The sequence below is a fragment of the Rhineura floridana genome, chromosome 3 (assembly GCF_030035675.1).
Source record: "Rhineura floridana isolate rRhiFlo1 chromosome 3, rRhiFlo1.hap2, whole genome shotgun sequence".
Classification (NCBI taxonomy): Eukaryota; Metazoa; Chordata; class Lepidosauria; order Squamata; family Rhineuridae; genus Rhineura; species Rhineura floridana.
This window is the reverse complement of record NC_084482.1, coordinates 208,914,459-208,931,040: the sequence shown is the minus strand read 5'-3', so window position 1 is coordinate 208,931,040 and position 16,582 is coordinate 208,914,459. Positions and strand designations below refer to the sequence as shown.

At 45.4% G+C, this 16,582-nt stretch overlaps 1 protein-coding gene across 6 annotated transcripts; it reads left to right on the top strand.

Annotated features, from left to right (window-relative positions):
- The first annotated feature begins 369 nt into the window (after window positions 1-369).
- LOC133381388 (zinc finger protein OZF-like) lies at window positions 370-14,057 on the top strand. Of its 6 annotated transcripts, none has more exons than XM_061620466.1 (5): window positions 370-465; window positions 1,616-1,693; window positions 3,130-3,212; window positions 10,112-10,238; window positions 11,941-14,057. In XM_061620466.1, the coding sequence occupies exons 3-5, from the start codon at window positions 3,198-3,200 to the stop codon at window positions 13,404-13,406; spliced, it is 1,608 nt and encodes a 535-aa protein (XP_061476450.1). In that variant the 5' UTR covers window positions 370-465; window positions 1,616-1,693; window positions 3,130-3,197; the 3' UTR covers window positions 13,407-14,057. The 6 variants fall into 6 exon arrangements, with proteins under 6 accessions (XP_061476450.1, XP_061476451.1, XP_061476446.1 ...); XM_061620467.1 differs by having other exon boundaries at window positions 1,616-1,701; window positions 11,944-14,057; XM_061620462.1 differs by having other exon boundaries at window positions 1,616-1,701.
- The last annotated feature ends 2,525 nt before the right edge of the window (window positions 14,058-16,582 follow it).

Below are 16,582 nucleotides of genomic sequence, written 5' to 3'. Positions count from 1 at the left end.
AAAAACACATATAGGATTTTTATTCCATTTTTAACTAGGGCTGCCGCCTCTGCTCGCTTCACTCCTCAGCCCCGCCTGCACCCTCTGCGAAGCGCCCCTTAGCCATCTCTCCGTCCATTCCCTCTGCCCCGACGGCCCCTACCACTCTCTCCACCCACCCCAGCGAGACACTTCAGGTTCCCAACCCATAATATCAGTACGAAGGACCCCAGTAGCAAATAGGGACCAAAGAGGTATGGCAGCCATGAAAGCGGCCCTAGCCTTTTCCCTATTCCTTTTATTGGCACAGTGCTCTTGTCAGCGCACGACCGCCGTCGCATGACAACCGGAAGTGCCTGCGACATGGCTCCCCCCCTTCTCTGAGTCTATATGGTCATTGCACTTCCCTATTCCGCTGTCTGAAAAACGAGGCATCGGCCCGCTCAGTTTCCTCCCGAAGGAGCTGGAAGGAGCCAAGGAGGAAAGGTGCGTAGAGGGGGAGGGCATAACCCCCCGGCGGCCCCTTTCGAAGAGCCTCCGGGCTTCTCCGTGCAATCCACTCCAGTCTCGGGCAAGGCAGAGCCCAAACTCCGTTGCCTCCATTGCGCGGCTTTCCTGCACCCGCCAGATGGCAGAGCCGGAGAGGGAGAGGGCGGTCCTGGTGCAGAGTAAGCCGCCTTGCATGGGGTGTGTGGGTGTGTGTGGCTGGGTGGGAGCAGGCGCTGCACTTTGGGATGCCTGTCAGTTTGGATGGCTCTCAAAGAGGGTTATCCGCATTCCTGGAGGATCGGGCTGTCAGTGGCTGCTAGCCACGATGGCTCTGTGCCTCCCTAAACCGTCCGAAGCAGTCACTGCCTTTAGAAAGCAGTTGCTGGGAATCTCAGGCGGGGAGGGGGCGGCTCTGGCCCTCAGGTCCTTTTTGAGGAGTGGAGCCCCTCCTTGGCCACCAAATGGAGCATCTGGACGGGCCCTTGGTGGCCACACCCACCATCCAGGCTCCTCTGACGTTATGAGGGGGATTGGGCCAGGGCGGGCCTCAGACTATGGGGGGCTCTGAGCCCGGTGCCAATATTGTCCCTTCCCCCCAGCACCTGTCCCCAACAAGGCCAGGGCCCTACCTTTCTCTGCCGCTTCTTTGACAACAAGGCCACTCAGCACCTTCCACCAGCCCCCCCCCACACACACTTCAGCAGTGGCCATTTTGAATGGGAGCTCACTGCTTGGGGAAGGGAAGAGAGATCAGTGGAAGAGCACCTGCCTGGCATGCAGAAGGTCCCAGGTATGATTCCCAGCTTCTCCAGGTCAGGCTGGGAAAGTCTGAAATCTTGGAGAGCTGCTGCCAGTTGGTGTAGACATTACTGAACTAGATGGTCCAATGGTCTGACTTGGCATAAGGCAGCGTCCTGTGACTCAAGGTAGGGAAGAGCTCAGTTGGGGTTGTCCATCCTCTCTTCCTCCGCCCCACATGCATCCTGTGCATGCTTACTCAGAAATCATAAATCCCCCCATGTCAAATGGTCGCCTCTCTATGCCTCCCATCACATCAGCGACTCCCAAACGTTTTTCTTCCCATGGACCCTGCGAAACTTCCTTATGGTCTTGGTGAACCACTTAAAGATTTTTCTGCCTCTTGCAGCCTTTGTAAGAGCACAAGGGAAGGTTGCAAAAGAGGACTTCCCTTTCTTGTCCCGCCAACTCAGAAGAACTTAAGAGAGTGAGTGGGTGAGTCTCTTTTTGTTTGCAGAGGCGTCAGAGGGGCTGCATGGAGGGAGCCTCAAGATCAAGTTGCACACTTGGGGTGATGGGTAGGGAGGAGGGGGATGTTGGAAGAACCCCCCCCCTTAAGAGTTCCCTCCAGCAGACTGCCAGCGTTTGGGTATGCAATCATGCCCCATGGATCCCAGCTCTGCCCTGCTGCTGGGTCCCCTCTGCCTTCTCCCCTGAGGTTGCTGTGTGTGGGGCCAGATCTCGGTCCCTCGGGAACATCTGCATTTCTGGGGCGGAATAAAATGATGTATGTAAACAGCAATCGACCCTGCTTATTTCAAAGTGCTGTATTTAGCTTGCAATTTGAATATATCTGAGCTTTTGATATCTGCACGTGGACTAGTTAGAATACATCTAAGAAGAGAGGCCTGAGCTGGACGCATCAGTGGTCTGACTCGGTATAACGCAGCTCCTTCATGTTCCTTGTTTCCCTCTCTTGTTCAGCCTGGATGTTTTAATACTGAGGTTATTCTTGAAATCCCCTCCTGCCAGCCCTCCTCAGTTTCCAACTCCCCCAGAATTAAGGTCGCCACTTGATTTAATAAAGCAAACAGGTGGCCCTGCCCTCCTGCTTTTGAAAGTAGCCTGGCAGACAAAACACTGAGCAAGCAAAGCTTTGCCTGAAACTGATCTAAATGGTTGAGAACAATATCCCATTCTCTCTTCCAATGTGCCAGGTGGGTGTTAAAAGCGCAGGAGCAGGGTCAGAAACAAAAGTTCCATTTTGAAGGGAGGAGAAGTGGCAGTCAGATGGGGACGTGAATCCTTTAAAAAAAATTAAAGAAGGACGATTTTGAGTATACAACTGAGGAGTGAGATGGAAAGGCCACGAGAAACTGAGGATTTTTCCCCCCGAGTGGGGTGGGGAGATACAGGCTACCAAGTAAAGGACAATGAAGGAGAGAAAGGAGGTTTGCTGATTCCGGAAGGGAAAGGAGGATGCAGGAGGGATGCTCTTCTTGTCCATCGAATCAGCATGTAGTTGGTTCAGTTAAGTTTTCTTTAATTTTAATCGTGCAGAATCTTCTTCCTAATTGAGTTTAAATATTAAGTTCCATATTCATATTCTATTCTGTGTTTCTATATAATCATTGTTTACATATACTTTTCCTGATTTATCCCTTCACCAAGATTCATTCATGTGCAACGTTCTGTTGATTTCTCTCTGATATGATTATGCTTATATCTTTTGGAAGCTGAAATGCTTTCACTGATGTTCTCCCGAAGGATTTAAAATAAACCTCTCCGAAATATTTTAGCCTCTCAAGCCCTGTTGGGTCACCACCCTTTCGCCTGTGTGTTCAATTTTGACATGAGGGGATTGGCTAAATAGGGCTAGGTACTAATTAGGTAATAATTGGGTGACATTTTCTCTCTTCACAGGCTGCAAAATAACATCAGAGTGACATTTTGGATCTTCCCCCCTTTACCGTGGAGAGGAAACAGCCACCATGGAGCCAGCTCAGGTAGGGGAAAGATCATCGGGGAGACAAGTTGGGGACAGCCAGAGTGGGTCCGTCCTTGTTCCAAAGGAACTAGTTGCAGGGGGCCTTGTCTCTTATCCTTGTGCTTCTGGGGCTCCTTCTGTGGGAGGATGTCAATTCCACTGGTTTTTCCCATGAACCTTTGAACTGAACACTACCTAAGAAGAGCCCTGCTGGATCAGGCCCAAGACCCATCTAGTCCAGCCCAGACATAGTGGCCAACCTGAGTCTTCTGGGAAGAACCTGAGTGCAACAGCACTCTTCCAGTGATTCCCAGTAATTGGTACTCAGTAGTTTACTGCCTCTGACAGTGGAGGTAGTACTTGTCCCTCATGGTTAGTAGCAGTTGATTTCTTTAAATTCTTTTTATTAGTCTTTTGTTATTATTATACAAAAAATGTAACATAGACAATATAACAATATAAAAGTAACCCTAAATCCCTCCCCCCTCCCTAGAGCCAGTGCTTATGGTGTTAATATTGCAAATATGTTGAGGTGTAATAATACATAGGTGAGTGTTAATATACAAATGAGTATTCGAAGGCTTTCATATATTGTGATATAATCATGTTTTAGAGATGTGAAACTATAAGGACGCAGTTATATATTCATGAAAACCATATGCCTTTTGCTGCTGAGGAAAGTTGCTTGTGTAGATCTTGTTGTGAAGTATGATCTATGAATCTCCACCAAATTGACATGAATGTTTCTGGTTTTGCAGCACCTCTTAAAAATCGAAGATGTAAAGTAATTTTGTCCGAGATTGCTATTGTCCAAATTTTGTTATACCGGTTCTTTATGTTCAGCTCATCTAAGTGCTTCCAAGATTGTAATATCGTTATTTTTGCTCAGTGGTGTCACTAGGGTTGGTGTCACCCAGTGCAGTAACTCATGGTGTCACCCCCATGGACCTCCTCCCGTACCAGACCATACAGAATCCTTAGTAATGTTTTTTGTACTAATGTTACTCATAAATCGTAATTCCCGTATATCACTGAATGTAATGGCAATAATAGTGACATAAAAAACTAGCAAAATTAAAATTACACCTTTAAATTACAATATCATACTCACAGCCTAGATGTATTTACATTTATACATAGTTTCATGTGGTTAAAGTGAAAATTCGGTAAGAAAACAATAGAATTCAAAGTAAAAACGTTTAAGATCTACATCAAAGTTATGTTCATTTTAACACAAACACAATTCTTTGTTATGTTTACTCAGAAGTCCCATTAATTTACAGCACAATCCTAACCATGTCTACTCAAAAGTAAGTCCTAATGAATGTAATGAGGTTTACTCCAGGTACATGGGATCAGCATTCCTTTACTCCCAGAAAAGCAAGTGTTGGATTAAAGCTTTCATATTGGAAAGGTTTTCAAAGCACTGCCCTCCAACAGCCCAGGGTCTGACTGCATGCTACACAGAAGAGAAAAAATTTTTTAACTCATATTCTTACTTACTCAAACTGAAGACCTCAAAACCATCATTTTGACGTTGTAATGAAGCCTAAGCACTGCCTGGGTCAACAAATCACATGCCTGGCTCCCCTTATTGGCTAGAATCCTGAAAGGGTGGGATTAGAGGCCAGAGCCTGGAAAAGTTATTTTTTGAACTATAACTCCCATCGGCCCAATCCAGTGGCCATGCTGGCTGGGGCTGATGGGAGCTGTAGTTTTAAAAAGTAACTTTTCCAAGCTCTGGCGAAAAGCTGCTATACAGATCTGTTAAAAAACAGATTAAACAGTCGCGGGGGGCTGACGTTTTGGTGTATATCTCGGGAACCAGATGACCTAGAAACTTAGGTTTTTTTTTTAATTGAAGCTGAGAGTCCGGAGATTAAGGTAGGGGCGGCTCTGGGTGTCACCCCCTCTCGGTGTCACCCGGGTGCGGTCCGCACCCCCCGCACCTGCTTAGTGACACCCCTGTTTGGTGGACTTGTTCAAAAATCAACAAATTTTGGATTTCAATTCAAGATGAACTCAATAAAATCACAAAAGAAACAGTACAATTAAAACCAGAACTATTCTTATTATCTTTATTTACAGGTGAATATAAAACTTTAAAATCAAAACACTTTATATCCAAGTTATTATTGGCAGCAAGAACAGGGGCGTCACTAAGCAGGTGTGGGGTGTGTGGACCGCTGTTGGACCCTGGGCTTTGGAGAGGGCAGTGCTTTGAAAACCAGTTATAAATCTGTTTGATTTTTACATTTCATTTTGTCACTAGAGTGGCCAGATCCAAAATAAAGGGCAGGGTTATGTCACCTTTAAAAGTTGTGTAAAAGAATAAATTTCAGCAGGTGTAGCTTCAAGCCAGAGCAGCAGGAGGGAAAGAAGTAAGACTAGCCACCTGAACTGAGAGACTGTGCTTGTTATTTGCTTGCTACCTCTTTGTGGCATCTTCTTCCTCTTGAGTAGACTTACTGAACTGGTCAGAGGGCTTCTGTTGGAGGGGACTACAAGTGAATCAGCTGTTTCCAGCAGCCCTCTATATTGGGCCATTGTTAGAGGCAGGTCTGTAAGAGAGACACAGGTGGGGAGGTTTGCTGTTGGCTGTGAGGGCCTGTACATGACACGGGGGCAATGAGACAGACTGGGGATGCTGTTGGTGTACTGCCCACCCTATCTGAGCAGGCAGAGATGGTCTCAAGCTTGAGAACCCCATTACATTTGTTTTGAGGGACTTCAGTATCCACACTGAAGCTGCATTGGAATTTCATGGCCTGCAACCATGGGGCTGTCTGTCTGGGCCAAAGTGTAAGGAAGGGCATACCTTTGTTTTGGTCTTTGCCTCAGTGTGTGAACAGGGCAATCTGGACATTGAGGGGGGCTTAACTCACCCCATTGTTACTGTCAGACCACTCTCTGGTAAAGCTTGGACCTATAGTACTAGTCACCTTCAGTAGAATTGGAGGACCTATTAAGATGGTCTGCCCTTGGAGACTTATGGAATCCAAAACCAAAGCCGGTAGTGATCCTGTTGAGGTCTTTGTGTCACTATGGAATGCGGATGGGGGTGGGCGCTTGACATGATTGCTCCCAATTGTCCTGTCCTGCACTGTAGACCCCAGATTGCTTCCTGGTTTTCTGCGATATACCAGGACAATGAAAACTAAAGTGCAAGTGGTGTAAGATTCAAAGTGAAGCCAACTGGACATGTGCTAGAGCGCATAATTGCACCTACTGCATGGCAGTGAAGGCTGCAGAGAAGCTCATTTTGCTGCTTCCATCACAGCCTTGAGTAGCCATCCAGCATTGCTTTTCCGAGTGGTGCGGTGATTATTCTCATATACCCCAGCAAATTGAATGCTTGCAGACTTGAGTCATGCTGTGACAAATTTTAAAACACTTTGAAGATAAAACCTATGCCAACTTGAATTGATACTATTGATACAGTATCCAATGGATGTCCAATGGAGTCTTACCTAGTTTTATGGGATCTGTTTCAGTTTTTGAGGCTTGAGGGCATGGAAAAGGTGTTTGTTCCAATCCAGTCGTGCACATGTTACGCCTGTGCTGAAAGCACTGCACTGGCTGCCTATTAGCTATTGAACCATTTTAAAAGTTTTGTTGCTGATGTATGAAGCCCTAAAGAACTCGGGACTTGGATACCTAAAAGAGCACCTTATACAGACCTTCTAGGACATAAAGGTCATCGAAGAGGCCTTGTTAGGGTCATCCCACTTTATGATGTGTTGCTTGTTGATGACATAGAAACAAGCCTTCTCTGTAGTGGCACTCATGCTTTGGAATGCTCTTTCCCCCACTCCTATAGGGGAGGCATCCACAGCAGAGTGCTTCTGAAAAAGTGTGAAAAACACACTGGATTGCTCAGGCTTTCCCCAGCTAGGTCACTGGCCCATTTTAGATACTGTGCATATCCCTGGCATTTGTTTGTTCTTTGCTGTTGATATTTTAATGTTATATATAATTCAGTACTTGTTTGATTTTATATGTTTTTAACATGTTAATGTTGGAGTTTATTCTGTATGCCACTTTGGGATCCTGGATGGGAAGTGGTCTACAAATGATATTAATTAAAGGTACAGGAGGTCTGTCCTCTTTTTCATCTTTATCCTCAATATTCAAGGCAGTTTTAAATGGACATACATTCAGACAAATTAAGGTGCAATCCAACTTGTATTTATGCCAGGCTGAGGGAACTAGGATATACCTACACCAGCAGAAGCCTTTCACCCCAGCTGAGGTAGAACCTGCCAGCTTTGTATAAGCATGGTCCCTCATTGGCACCAAACAGGCACTGTCCGTTAGCCACTGCCTTGGGCTTCTGCAGCTACATATCCTCTTGCTAGGCCACACCTCTGAGAGCTGCAGGTGGAAACAATTCTGCCTGAAAACAGACTGAGAAGCAGGTAGGCCGATAAAAACAGGTAAGTACTCGCAGGGTACAGCAGATGGTTGCTAGGCACTGCCTTGGCCTTCTGCAACTTAATAGCCTCTTTGCAGGGCTGCACTTCTGAGAGCTGCAAGTGGGCCATTATGGGACAGCACAGCAGGAAAGAACATGAAAAAACAAATGAACACCAAGCTTAGCTCCAGACATCAGTACATCTTAAGAAGTTCATGACTGAGGCTGTCTGAGGTGCTCTGACCCCCAGAAAAACTGATGATTGCTTCTTGCTTGCTGGTTGGACAACAAAAAAACATATGAAGAGCCCTGCTGGATCAGGGCAAAGGCCCATCTAATTCAGCATCTTGTTCTCATAGCGGCCAACCAGATGCCTGTGGAAGCTAAGGTTGCCAGGTCCATGGCCTGAGACTGATCCTGTATCTTTAGGAGAAGGTTAGCCAAGTGCAGGTGTTCTTGCAACTCTGTAATGGGAAAAACCACAAGGCGGTCTCCCTCCCCCCTGCACAACTTTTAAAGATACAGAAGACCTCTTGGGGCAACCAAGAGGTCTTCTGTATCTTTAAAAGTTGTGCAGGGGGGAGGGAGACCGCCTTGTGGTTTTTCCCATTACAGAGTTGCAAGAACACCTGCACTTGGCTGACCTTCTCTTCTCCTAAAGCAGCCTTTCCCAACTAGTGGGCCACCAGATGTTGTTCGACTGCAATTCCCATCTTTCCTGACCATTGGCAATGCTGGCTGAGGCTGATGGGAGTTGTGGTCCAACAACATCTGGTGGCCCACTAGTGGGAAAGGCTGTCCTAAAGATACAGGATCAGTCTCAGGCCATGGACCTGGCAACCCTAGTGGAAGCCCACAAGCAGGACCTGGGTACAGTAGCCCTCTCCCCCTACTTGTGATTCCCAGCAACTGGTGTTCAGAGGCATATTGCCCCTGATACTGGAAGTAGTAAACAGTCATCAGGACTAGTAGCTGTTGACAGCCTTATCCTACATGAATTTGTCCAATCCTCTTTTAAAGCCACCAAAGTTAATGGCCATCACTACATCTGTGGGCAAATTCCATAGTTTAACTGTGCACTGAAGAGGAAGTCACCACTTTTGTCAGGATACTTCAAAAACAAGGAGCAGAAGTGACCACACAGAGACACAGACCTCCAAGTTCTTCACTGTCAAGTGCTGCCCAGTTTTCAAAGTCAACTTTGACAAGCATTTTTCAGAGTCCCAACTCAGCTTAACAAGGCAATAGATCTTCCCAGGGCCACATAATACGAATATGGGTTAAAGTTTTTTTCTCTTCTGTGTAGCATGCAGTCAGACCCTGGGCTGTTGGAGGGCAGTGCTTTGAAAACCTTTCCAATATGAAAGCTTTAATCCAATACTTGCTTTTCTGGGAGTAAAGGAATGCTGATCCCATGTACCTGGAGTAAACCTCATTGAATTCATTAGGACTTACTTTTGAGTAGACATGGTTAGGATTGTGCTGTAAATTAATGGGACTTCTGAGTAAACATAACAAAGAATTGTGTTTGTGTTAAAATGAACATAATTTTGATGTAGTTCTTAAACGTTTTTACTTTGAATTCTATTGTTTTCTTACCGAATTTTCACTTTAACCACATGAAACTATGTATAAATGTAAATACATTTAGGCTGTGCGTATGATATTGTAATTTAAAGGTGTAATTTTAATTTTGCTAGTTTTTTATGTCACTATTATTGCCATTACATTCAGTGATATACGGGAATTACGATTTATGAGTAACATTAGTACAAAAAACATTACTAAGGATTCTGTATGGTCTGGTACGGGAGGAGGTCCATGGGGGTGACACCATGAGTTACCGCACCGGGTGACACCAACCCTAGTGACGCCACTGCCAACGATCGTGCGCATGCGCCCAGATTAGTAGCAGTTGATGGCCTTATCCTCCAGTAATTGGTCTAATCCTCTTTTAAGGCCAATTCCAGAGTTTAAATTTGTACTATGTGAAGAAGTGCTTCACTTTGTCTAAAAGCTGCCAACATGTAGCTTTATTGGAAGACCTCGACTATAGCATCAGAGAGCGAGAAAAATATGTCTTTGTCCAGTTTCTCTGCACCATACATGATTGTATTCATCTATATAATACCCAAGCTGTGCAAAGAAGTGCAAACTCTGTCTTTTATAATATTATCCACTAGTTTTCTCAAAAGGGATATTAAGCTAAACATCCTCTTAATTTCCTGGATGCTTCTTAGATCCCCTTTATAAAACATCATTTTATATTGGCCATTTAATAGTCATCAGATATGGAAGGCAATCTCAGGGACAAAATACACATATTTGCTTGAAGATCAGCAAGTTCACATTTCAGTTTCTAAGGCGCTTTCCCCTCACGTCAACACTGTCTCAACCTGGTGTTTTCTGAAAAGTTCCCACTTCAGATTATGAGTGGAGAATACATGATTGCCACACCTTGTCTGTGAGAATGTATAAGGAATGTGTTTGTTTTCATCTTCCAGGGGCCGGTGACCTTCAAGGAGGTGGCCATATATTTCACCGAGGAGGAATGGGTCCTGCTGGATCCAGGCCAGAGAGCTCTTTACGAGGAGGTGATGGTGGAGGTTCATGAGATGGTCACCTCTCTAGGTAAGGATCCCCTTTAGATCATTTGAATGGAGTTGATGGACTTACCCTGGACATGAGTGTAAGAAGAGCCTGCTGGATCAGGCCAAAGGCCCATCTAGTCAAGGATTGTCCTCTCCCAATGGCCAACCAGATGCCTCTGGGAAGTCCACAAACAGGACATGAGTGCAACAGCACTCTTTGCACTTGTGATCCCCATGCCACCTCGGATACTGGTGGTAACATAGCCATCATCCAAATGGAGAGATCAGCAGATTGATGCTCAGACATGTGATGAATCCCTCTGTCTCTGGGAATTCTGACTAAATTGGCACAAATATAGATTATTGAACCTGAAGTACTCCCCACCTTGTGCAGGGGTTCTCAAACCCGCTACCCCAGTGCTCACTTGAAACACCTGAAAATAACTGAAGCCCACCAGTCTCCAAATGGTGATGCTGGTGCAGTGGCAGTCACAGAATGGTGACAGAGGGAAGCAAAGTATGGCATAATCAGACGGCAGTTACTATTTTCTACTGATGCCAGTCCATTGTTGCAAATTGCTTTATGGTTTACAACAGGATTTACCTTGTGACAAGAAGTTCCATAGCTCAGGATTGCCATGTTAAGTACAGACTTTTGTCTGGAGACTTAATGACTCAGTCATTTGCTGGTCCAGCAGCTATAAGGGGAGGCTTTTTCATTTACCTTTTCCCCTTCCCACCCCCACATGCTTCTCAATGTATTTTTACCCATCTTCTGTAATTTCATCTCCCGTTCTCTTTACACAGTCCATTGGTAGCTTATCCTCCACCCCTATCGCAGCCAGATTCCTTCATCTCTCCTCCCTGGTCCTTTTACATTCACTTCTTGCTCCTATAACAAGGTTCCTCTCTTCTCCCCTTCCTTCCTATTCCTAATTTGTTGAGTTATTTATTGAAGTCACCGTCGTCATTGTTGCTTATTGACAAATCAATCCATACATATACAGAAACATACACATAATATAAGCTTTTCTCTCCTCTCCCTTTCCTTTCCATGCCTAGTTTTTCTTGGTGATTTATAGTAAACATGAACCTTTTATCTCACCTAATTTCCTTCAACACCTCTTTGGGCCTTTTCTGCTCAAAGGAGGGAGTCCTTCCTCCCTTTGTCCCCATCCCTGAACTTTTCTTTATCCAGGCCTCTTTTACTCGGAGTGCAAGGAGTTACTCGGGCTTGTCAAACAAGCGAGGAGGCACTGGACCAGCTATAGATCTGAGGCATTAAGATCCCCTGGTGAGATCCAGCCCACTGTCAGAGAAATGCAGACCTGACAGGATTTGGGTACTCTTAGGTGTTTGGCATCTTATCATCCCATTGACACCTTTCAAGAGCAAACACCTCAGATTTGCCATTCTCCAAATGAACTGATATGGGAGCAGAAGGCTGGAGGGGTTTCCTGTGTGCTCTTGTGATTTTATTTAATGTTTTATATTCAGGGTGATAGATAGACCACTTAGTCACAAAGCTCTCTAAGCACTGTATATAATAAAATGATAGACTGAAATGACTGAAACTATGTCTAATACATCTTGGCAGGATGATTCATCCTAAAAGGCACCATGTGTCTTAAAAAATAAAATGGAGAATCAGCTAATTCGTTAATTTCCTTGTGGCACACAGTTTGGAAATGACTGCTAAGAACCTTCCCATCTAACTAGTCTTCCATCTTCTGTGATTAAAGCAGGTCTCGTTGATAATACACCTCGGTCAGGCTGCCTCTCCTCTTACTCACCGGAAAGAGCTGAGGAGCAGAAGGAGGAACAAAAATTGGGGAGGCAAGATGGAGCAAAGAGACAAGAGGGGAGAGAAATGCAGAAACAAGGGGATGAATCCAGAGCTTCTGAGGGTGGTGAATATAAAATTCAAAGGGAAACTACTCACCTAAAGGAAACGAGGAGGTCTCCTGAGTGTAAACTGACAAGACATCCGAAGAGTCCCACAGGGGAGAAATCATATACATTCTCAGACCACAGAGAACATTTCAGCAACAGGTTAAACCTTACTGTATATAAGAGAGTGCACACCGAAGACAAACAACGTAAATGCCTGAAGTATGGAAAGAGCTTCAGTCATCATTCCCATTGTACTTTGCCTCAAAGAACTCATACAGAGGACAGACCTTTTACATGCTTGGAGTGTGGAAAGAGCTTCAGTCAGAGTCAGCACCTTACTTCACATCAAAGAATTCATACAGGGGACAATCCATATCAATGCATGGAGTGTGGGAAGAACTTCAGTTGCAATACCGCCCTTACTTTGCATCAAAGAACTCATACAGGGGAGAAACCTTATAAATGCTTGGAGTGTGGAAAGAGCTTCAGGCAAAGTGGCGCCCTTACTTCGCATCAAAGAACTCATACAGGGGAGAAACCTTATAAATGCTTGGAGTGTGGAAAGAGCTTCAGGCAAAGTGGCGCCCTTACTAAACATCAAAGAACTCATACAGGGGAGAAACCTCATAAATGCTTGGAGTGTGGAAGGAGCTTCAGTCGGCTTGACCACCTTACTTCGCATCGAAGAACTCATACAGGGGAGAAACCTTATGAATGCTTGGAGTGTGGAAAGAAGTTTACTCTACATCACCACCTTACCTGGCATCAACGAACTCATACAAGGGAGAAACCTTATAAATGCTTGGAGTGTGGTAAGAGCTTCAGTTGGAGTAGCAACCTTACTGCACATCAAAGAACTCATACAGGGGAGAAACCATTTAAATGTTTGGAGTGTGGAAAAGGCTTTAGTCGTAGTGACCACCTTACTTCACACCAAAGAATTCACACAGGGGACAAACCTTTTAAATGCTTGGAGTGTGGAAGGAGCTTCAGGAAGCATTTCCAGCTTAGTTGTCATAAACTAACTCATACAAAATACAAACCTTATAAGTGCTTGGAGTGTGGAAAGAGCTTCAGTCAGAGTGGCAATCTTACTGCGCATCAAATAATTCATACAGGGGTCAAACCTTATAAATGTTTAGATTGTGGAAAGAACTTCAGTCACAGGACCTCCCTTACTGTGCATCAAAGAATTCATACTGGAGACAAACCTTATAAATGTATGGAGTGTGGAAAAGGCTTTAATCGTAGTCAACACCTTATTTCACACCAAAGAATTCACATGGGACAAACCTTTGAAATGCTTGGAGTGTGAAAAGATCTTCAGTCAGCTTTGCCAACTTCACATTGAAGAATTCATAGAGGGGACAAACTTTATAAATGCTTGGAGTGTGGAAAGAGCTTCAGTCAGCAATGCCATCTTACTATACATCAAAGAACTCAATAGAGGTCAAACCTTATAATTGCTTGCATGGTGGCCCCTAAAATTATGAAAACCTTTTTCTACAGCTGTTTGTCCCATGACCTGTCATTTACCAATACAGAATTTAACCTTTGTTAAGAAAAAGTGCGGTGAAAGAAAAGGCCAATTCTGAATGAAGCTGGGATTTCTATGGGGATCCAAAAAGTATCCATGCAGTGTTATAACTCACTACTGTTACTTGTTTATTTTTTATAGCATTTATACCCCGCTGTTCAGCCAAAAGGCTCCCAGGGCGGCTTACATTAAATCAATTAAAGTCAGGGAGTCCCTCCCCATAGGTGTCCACTAAGAAAACAACTGACACAGGGAAAGGGACGGGAGGCAGGGCTGGTTCTAAAGGGCGGCCAGGTTGGGCACTGGCCTGAGGGCCCCGGAGTTACAGGAGCCCCTGAGGGGCCCTCTGCCCCCCCCCGCGATCCGTGCCCCCCCTGACCCCCCACTTACCTGTCAGACGGCTTTTTAGTATTGCCCTTAATGAAGATGGCGGCCGCAGCTTCCCTTAAGTTACTGAAGCCGCTGCCGCCATCTTAGTTGATGGCAGAGATGTGTGCGAGTAGCACGCATGTGTGCCATCAACAAAGATGGCGGCGGAAGCTTCATTCCCCTTAGGGAAGCCACGGCCGCCATCTTCATTAAGGGCAATGCTAAAACAGACCTTCATTAAGGGCAATGCTAATACCCAGACAGGTAAGGGGGGGCGAGGGGGGCCGTGGGCAAGCTGATGCCCAAGGGCCCCTGCATGCTTGGAGCCGGCCCTGATGGGAGGGATCAAACCTGGGCCCCAATTCTGAAATAGTAGTTCTTGTGATGTTCTTTCTTGCTTCTCAGAATAAGTTCTTATTACCTTTACCCTGAAATTTATTTTTGGTTCAACTCCAGGTATTTCTACAAGATGTTTGGTTGTTCTGGGGCCTTTGCAGCCCAGCTTCTCTTTTTTCCCCTTCCATTTCAGAGAAGGAGGGATTTCCTGCTTTGAATTAATCCCTTCTTCAGTTTTGAAGATGTTTGTGGCCGTTCTTCTCTAAGTCGGTCTTTTGGGGCTGGAGCTGTCGCTCATAAACAAATTAATGGACTTTGTTTTGCTAGAGTTTATGTACATTAGTCTTGATTTTCACTTCTTCGCAGATGAGGTTTCTATTTCAAAATTTTATTTTTTCCAACCTTTTCACTTCATCTCTGTGCTTCATCTCTGTGCTTCTGTCCATAGGACTCTACATTTAACTGCCTCCTTTGAATCACTGCTTGGATAGGTAGCTTCATATTTAGAGTGAATGCCTACGTAGCTGTACCATACAAAAGTTTAAAGTGGTTTGGACTGATGAAAGAGGGTGGCTGAAAACAAGTGTAGAAGGCCTCTTGCATCAGCTCCTGGCTGGGTCAGAGGGCATAAAAGCCCAGCTGCCCTTGGGGAGCCCCTTAGGGAGTTCTGATGGCAAGGGCTCTACCTCCTTTTATTTATCTTTTTACATCAATCTAGAGGAGATTGGTAGTTGGGACGGCATATGTTGCACGTGTAGTTCCTGCCCAGGGTGATAGGCTGTGCAGTGAACTGAATGATAGGAGAAAATCACCAGATGCCTTAAGCGTGAGAGTCTGCAACTGGCAGAAGTCTGGCCCTCTCTGGGTGTGAGATGGGGGGGGGAGTAGATGTGCCCTGTGTGAAAGATATTGAGTGGATCTGTCTGTTTCCAGTTCTCTCAGAGGCCTACTGGGATAACTGGTTCAGATAGGCTTTTTTGGTGGGCTCTGGTGTGTCCATACCAGCTGTTTAGGTGGAGTCTTAGTAAGGAGAAAGATGGGTGATGCCATCCCAATTTCGGTAATCATGGATAGAGGGAGATATAGTCATGGGGAGGTGGTGAGCTACCATAGAAGACGAGGGCAAGGCTGTCTACCCTTTGTTCCTTGCTCCCACTCCGCTCATGGACGGCTTTCTCATTGCTCATCTGCTGTGTCCACTGGCCTGTGTGTGCTGTTGTTTAATGCCAGCTCGATACACAGGAAGACCAGACTCATCCATGATTTAATCATGGATGAAGTGCCAATTTGGTGTGCGTTACTGAGACCTGGTTGGGTGAGCTGGCAGGAGTTGATCTGACCCAGGTTTGTCTACCTGGATACTCGGTGCAACACCAGCACAGGCTGCAGGGACGGGGCGAAGGAGTTGCTGTGGTCTACAGAATGTCCATCTCTGTCACCAGGAAATCACTCTGTCTTGGAGCTGGCTGTGAGGGCCTGCACCTGATGTCAGGCCAACAAGACAGTAAACTAGGGTTGCTGCTGGTGTACCATCCACCCTGCAGCTTCTCTGAGCTGGCAGAGGTTCTCTCTGCAGTTGTATTGAAGGAGCTGTTTTGCCAAAGGGAAGGGATGGGTCAGCCCGATACCAAAGAAATGAAAGGGTATGGTGAGCTGCCGCCACCAATCCTAAAAAGCAGGTCACATTGTCTAGAGCTGGGAAAGGAATATCCTAGGAGTAAAGCTGCAATGCTAATTCCACATACCTGGGAGTTAACCCCATTGAATTCAGTAGGACTTACTTTTGAGTAGACAGGATTGTGCTGAAAACCTGTGGGACTTTTGAGTGAACATAGAAAAAGATTGTGTTGTAAATCTTTCCCCCTCCCATCCTTTTTTTAAGCAGTTAGGCAGGGCTTACTTAAGTGTCACTGCTTTTATTTCGCAGGAAACTAGTTATTTTTTTAAAGAAATGTTCTGCAATGGCCAGCTGGCTTTGACAATAAACTATCATATGGGGTGTATGTATTTTTACGTCTCCAATATTTTTGCTGAACTCATGGCCGTACTGATGGTGACTGAGTATGCAGTGGGACAACCTGCTGATGAAGCTTGCATATACACTGTATATTAATTAGCTATACCTTTTGGGATGTTTCCAATTTGGGTCTCACGCTTCTGTCTTTGTTTCTCAGTCCTGTTGGTCAGTGTCCTTGAGCTTTGGAGCAGCATGATGCATTGCGCCTGCCTTGAAGGCCAGGTTCCCAGCC

Coding starts and splice junctions, on each gene's coding strand:
- LOC133381388 (XM_061620465.1), top strand. Junction 10,239..11,940: donor TGAGATGGTCACCTCTCTAG/GTAAGGATCCCC, acceptor CTGTGATTAAAG/CAGGTCTCGTTGATAATACA.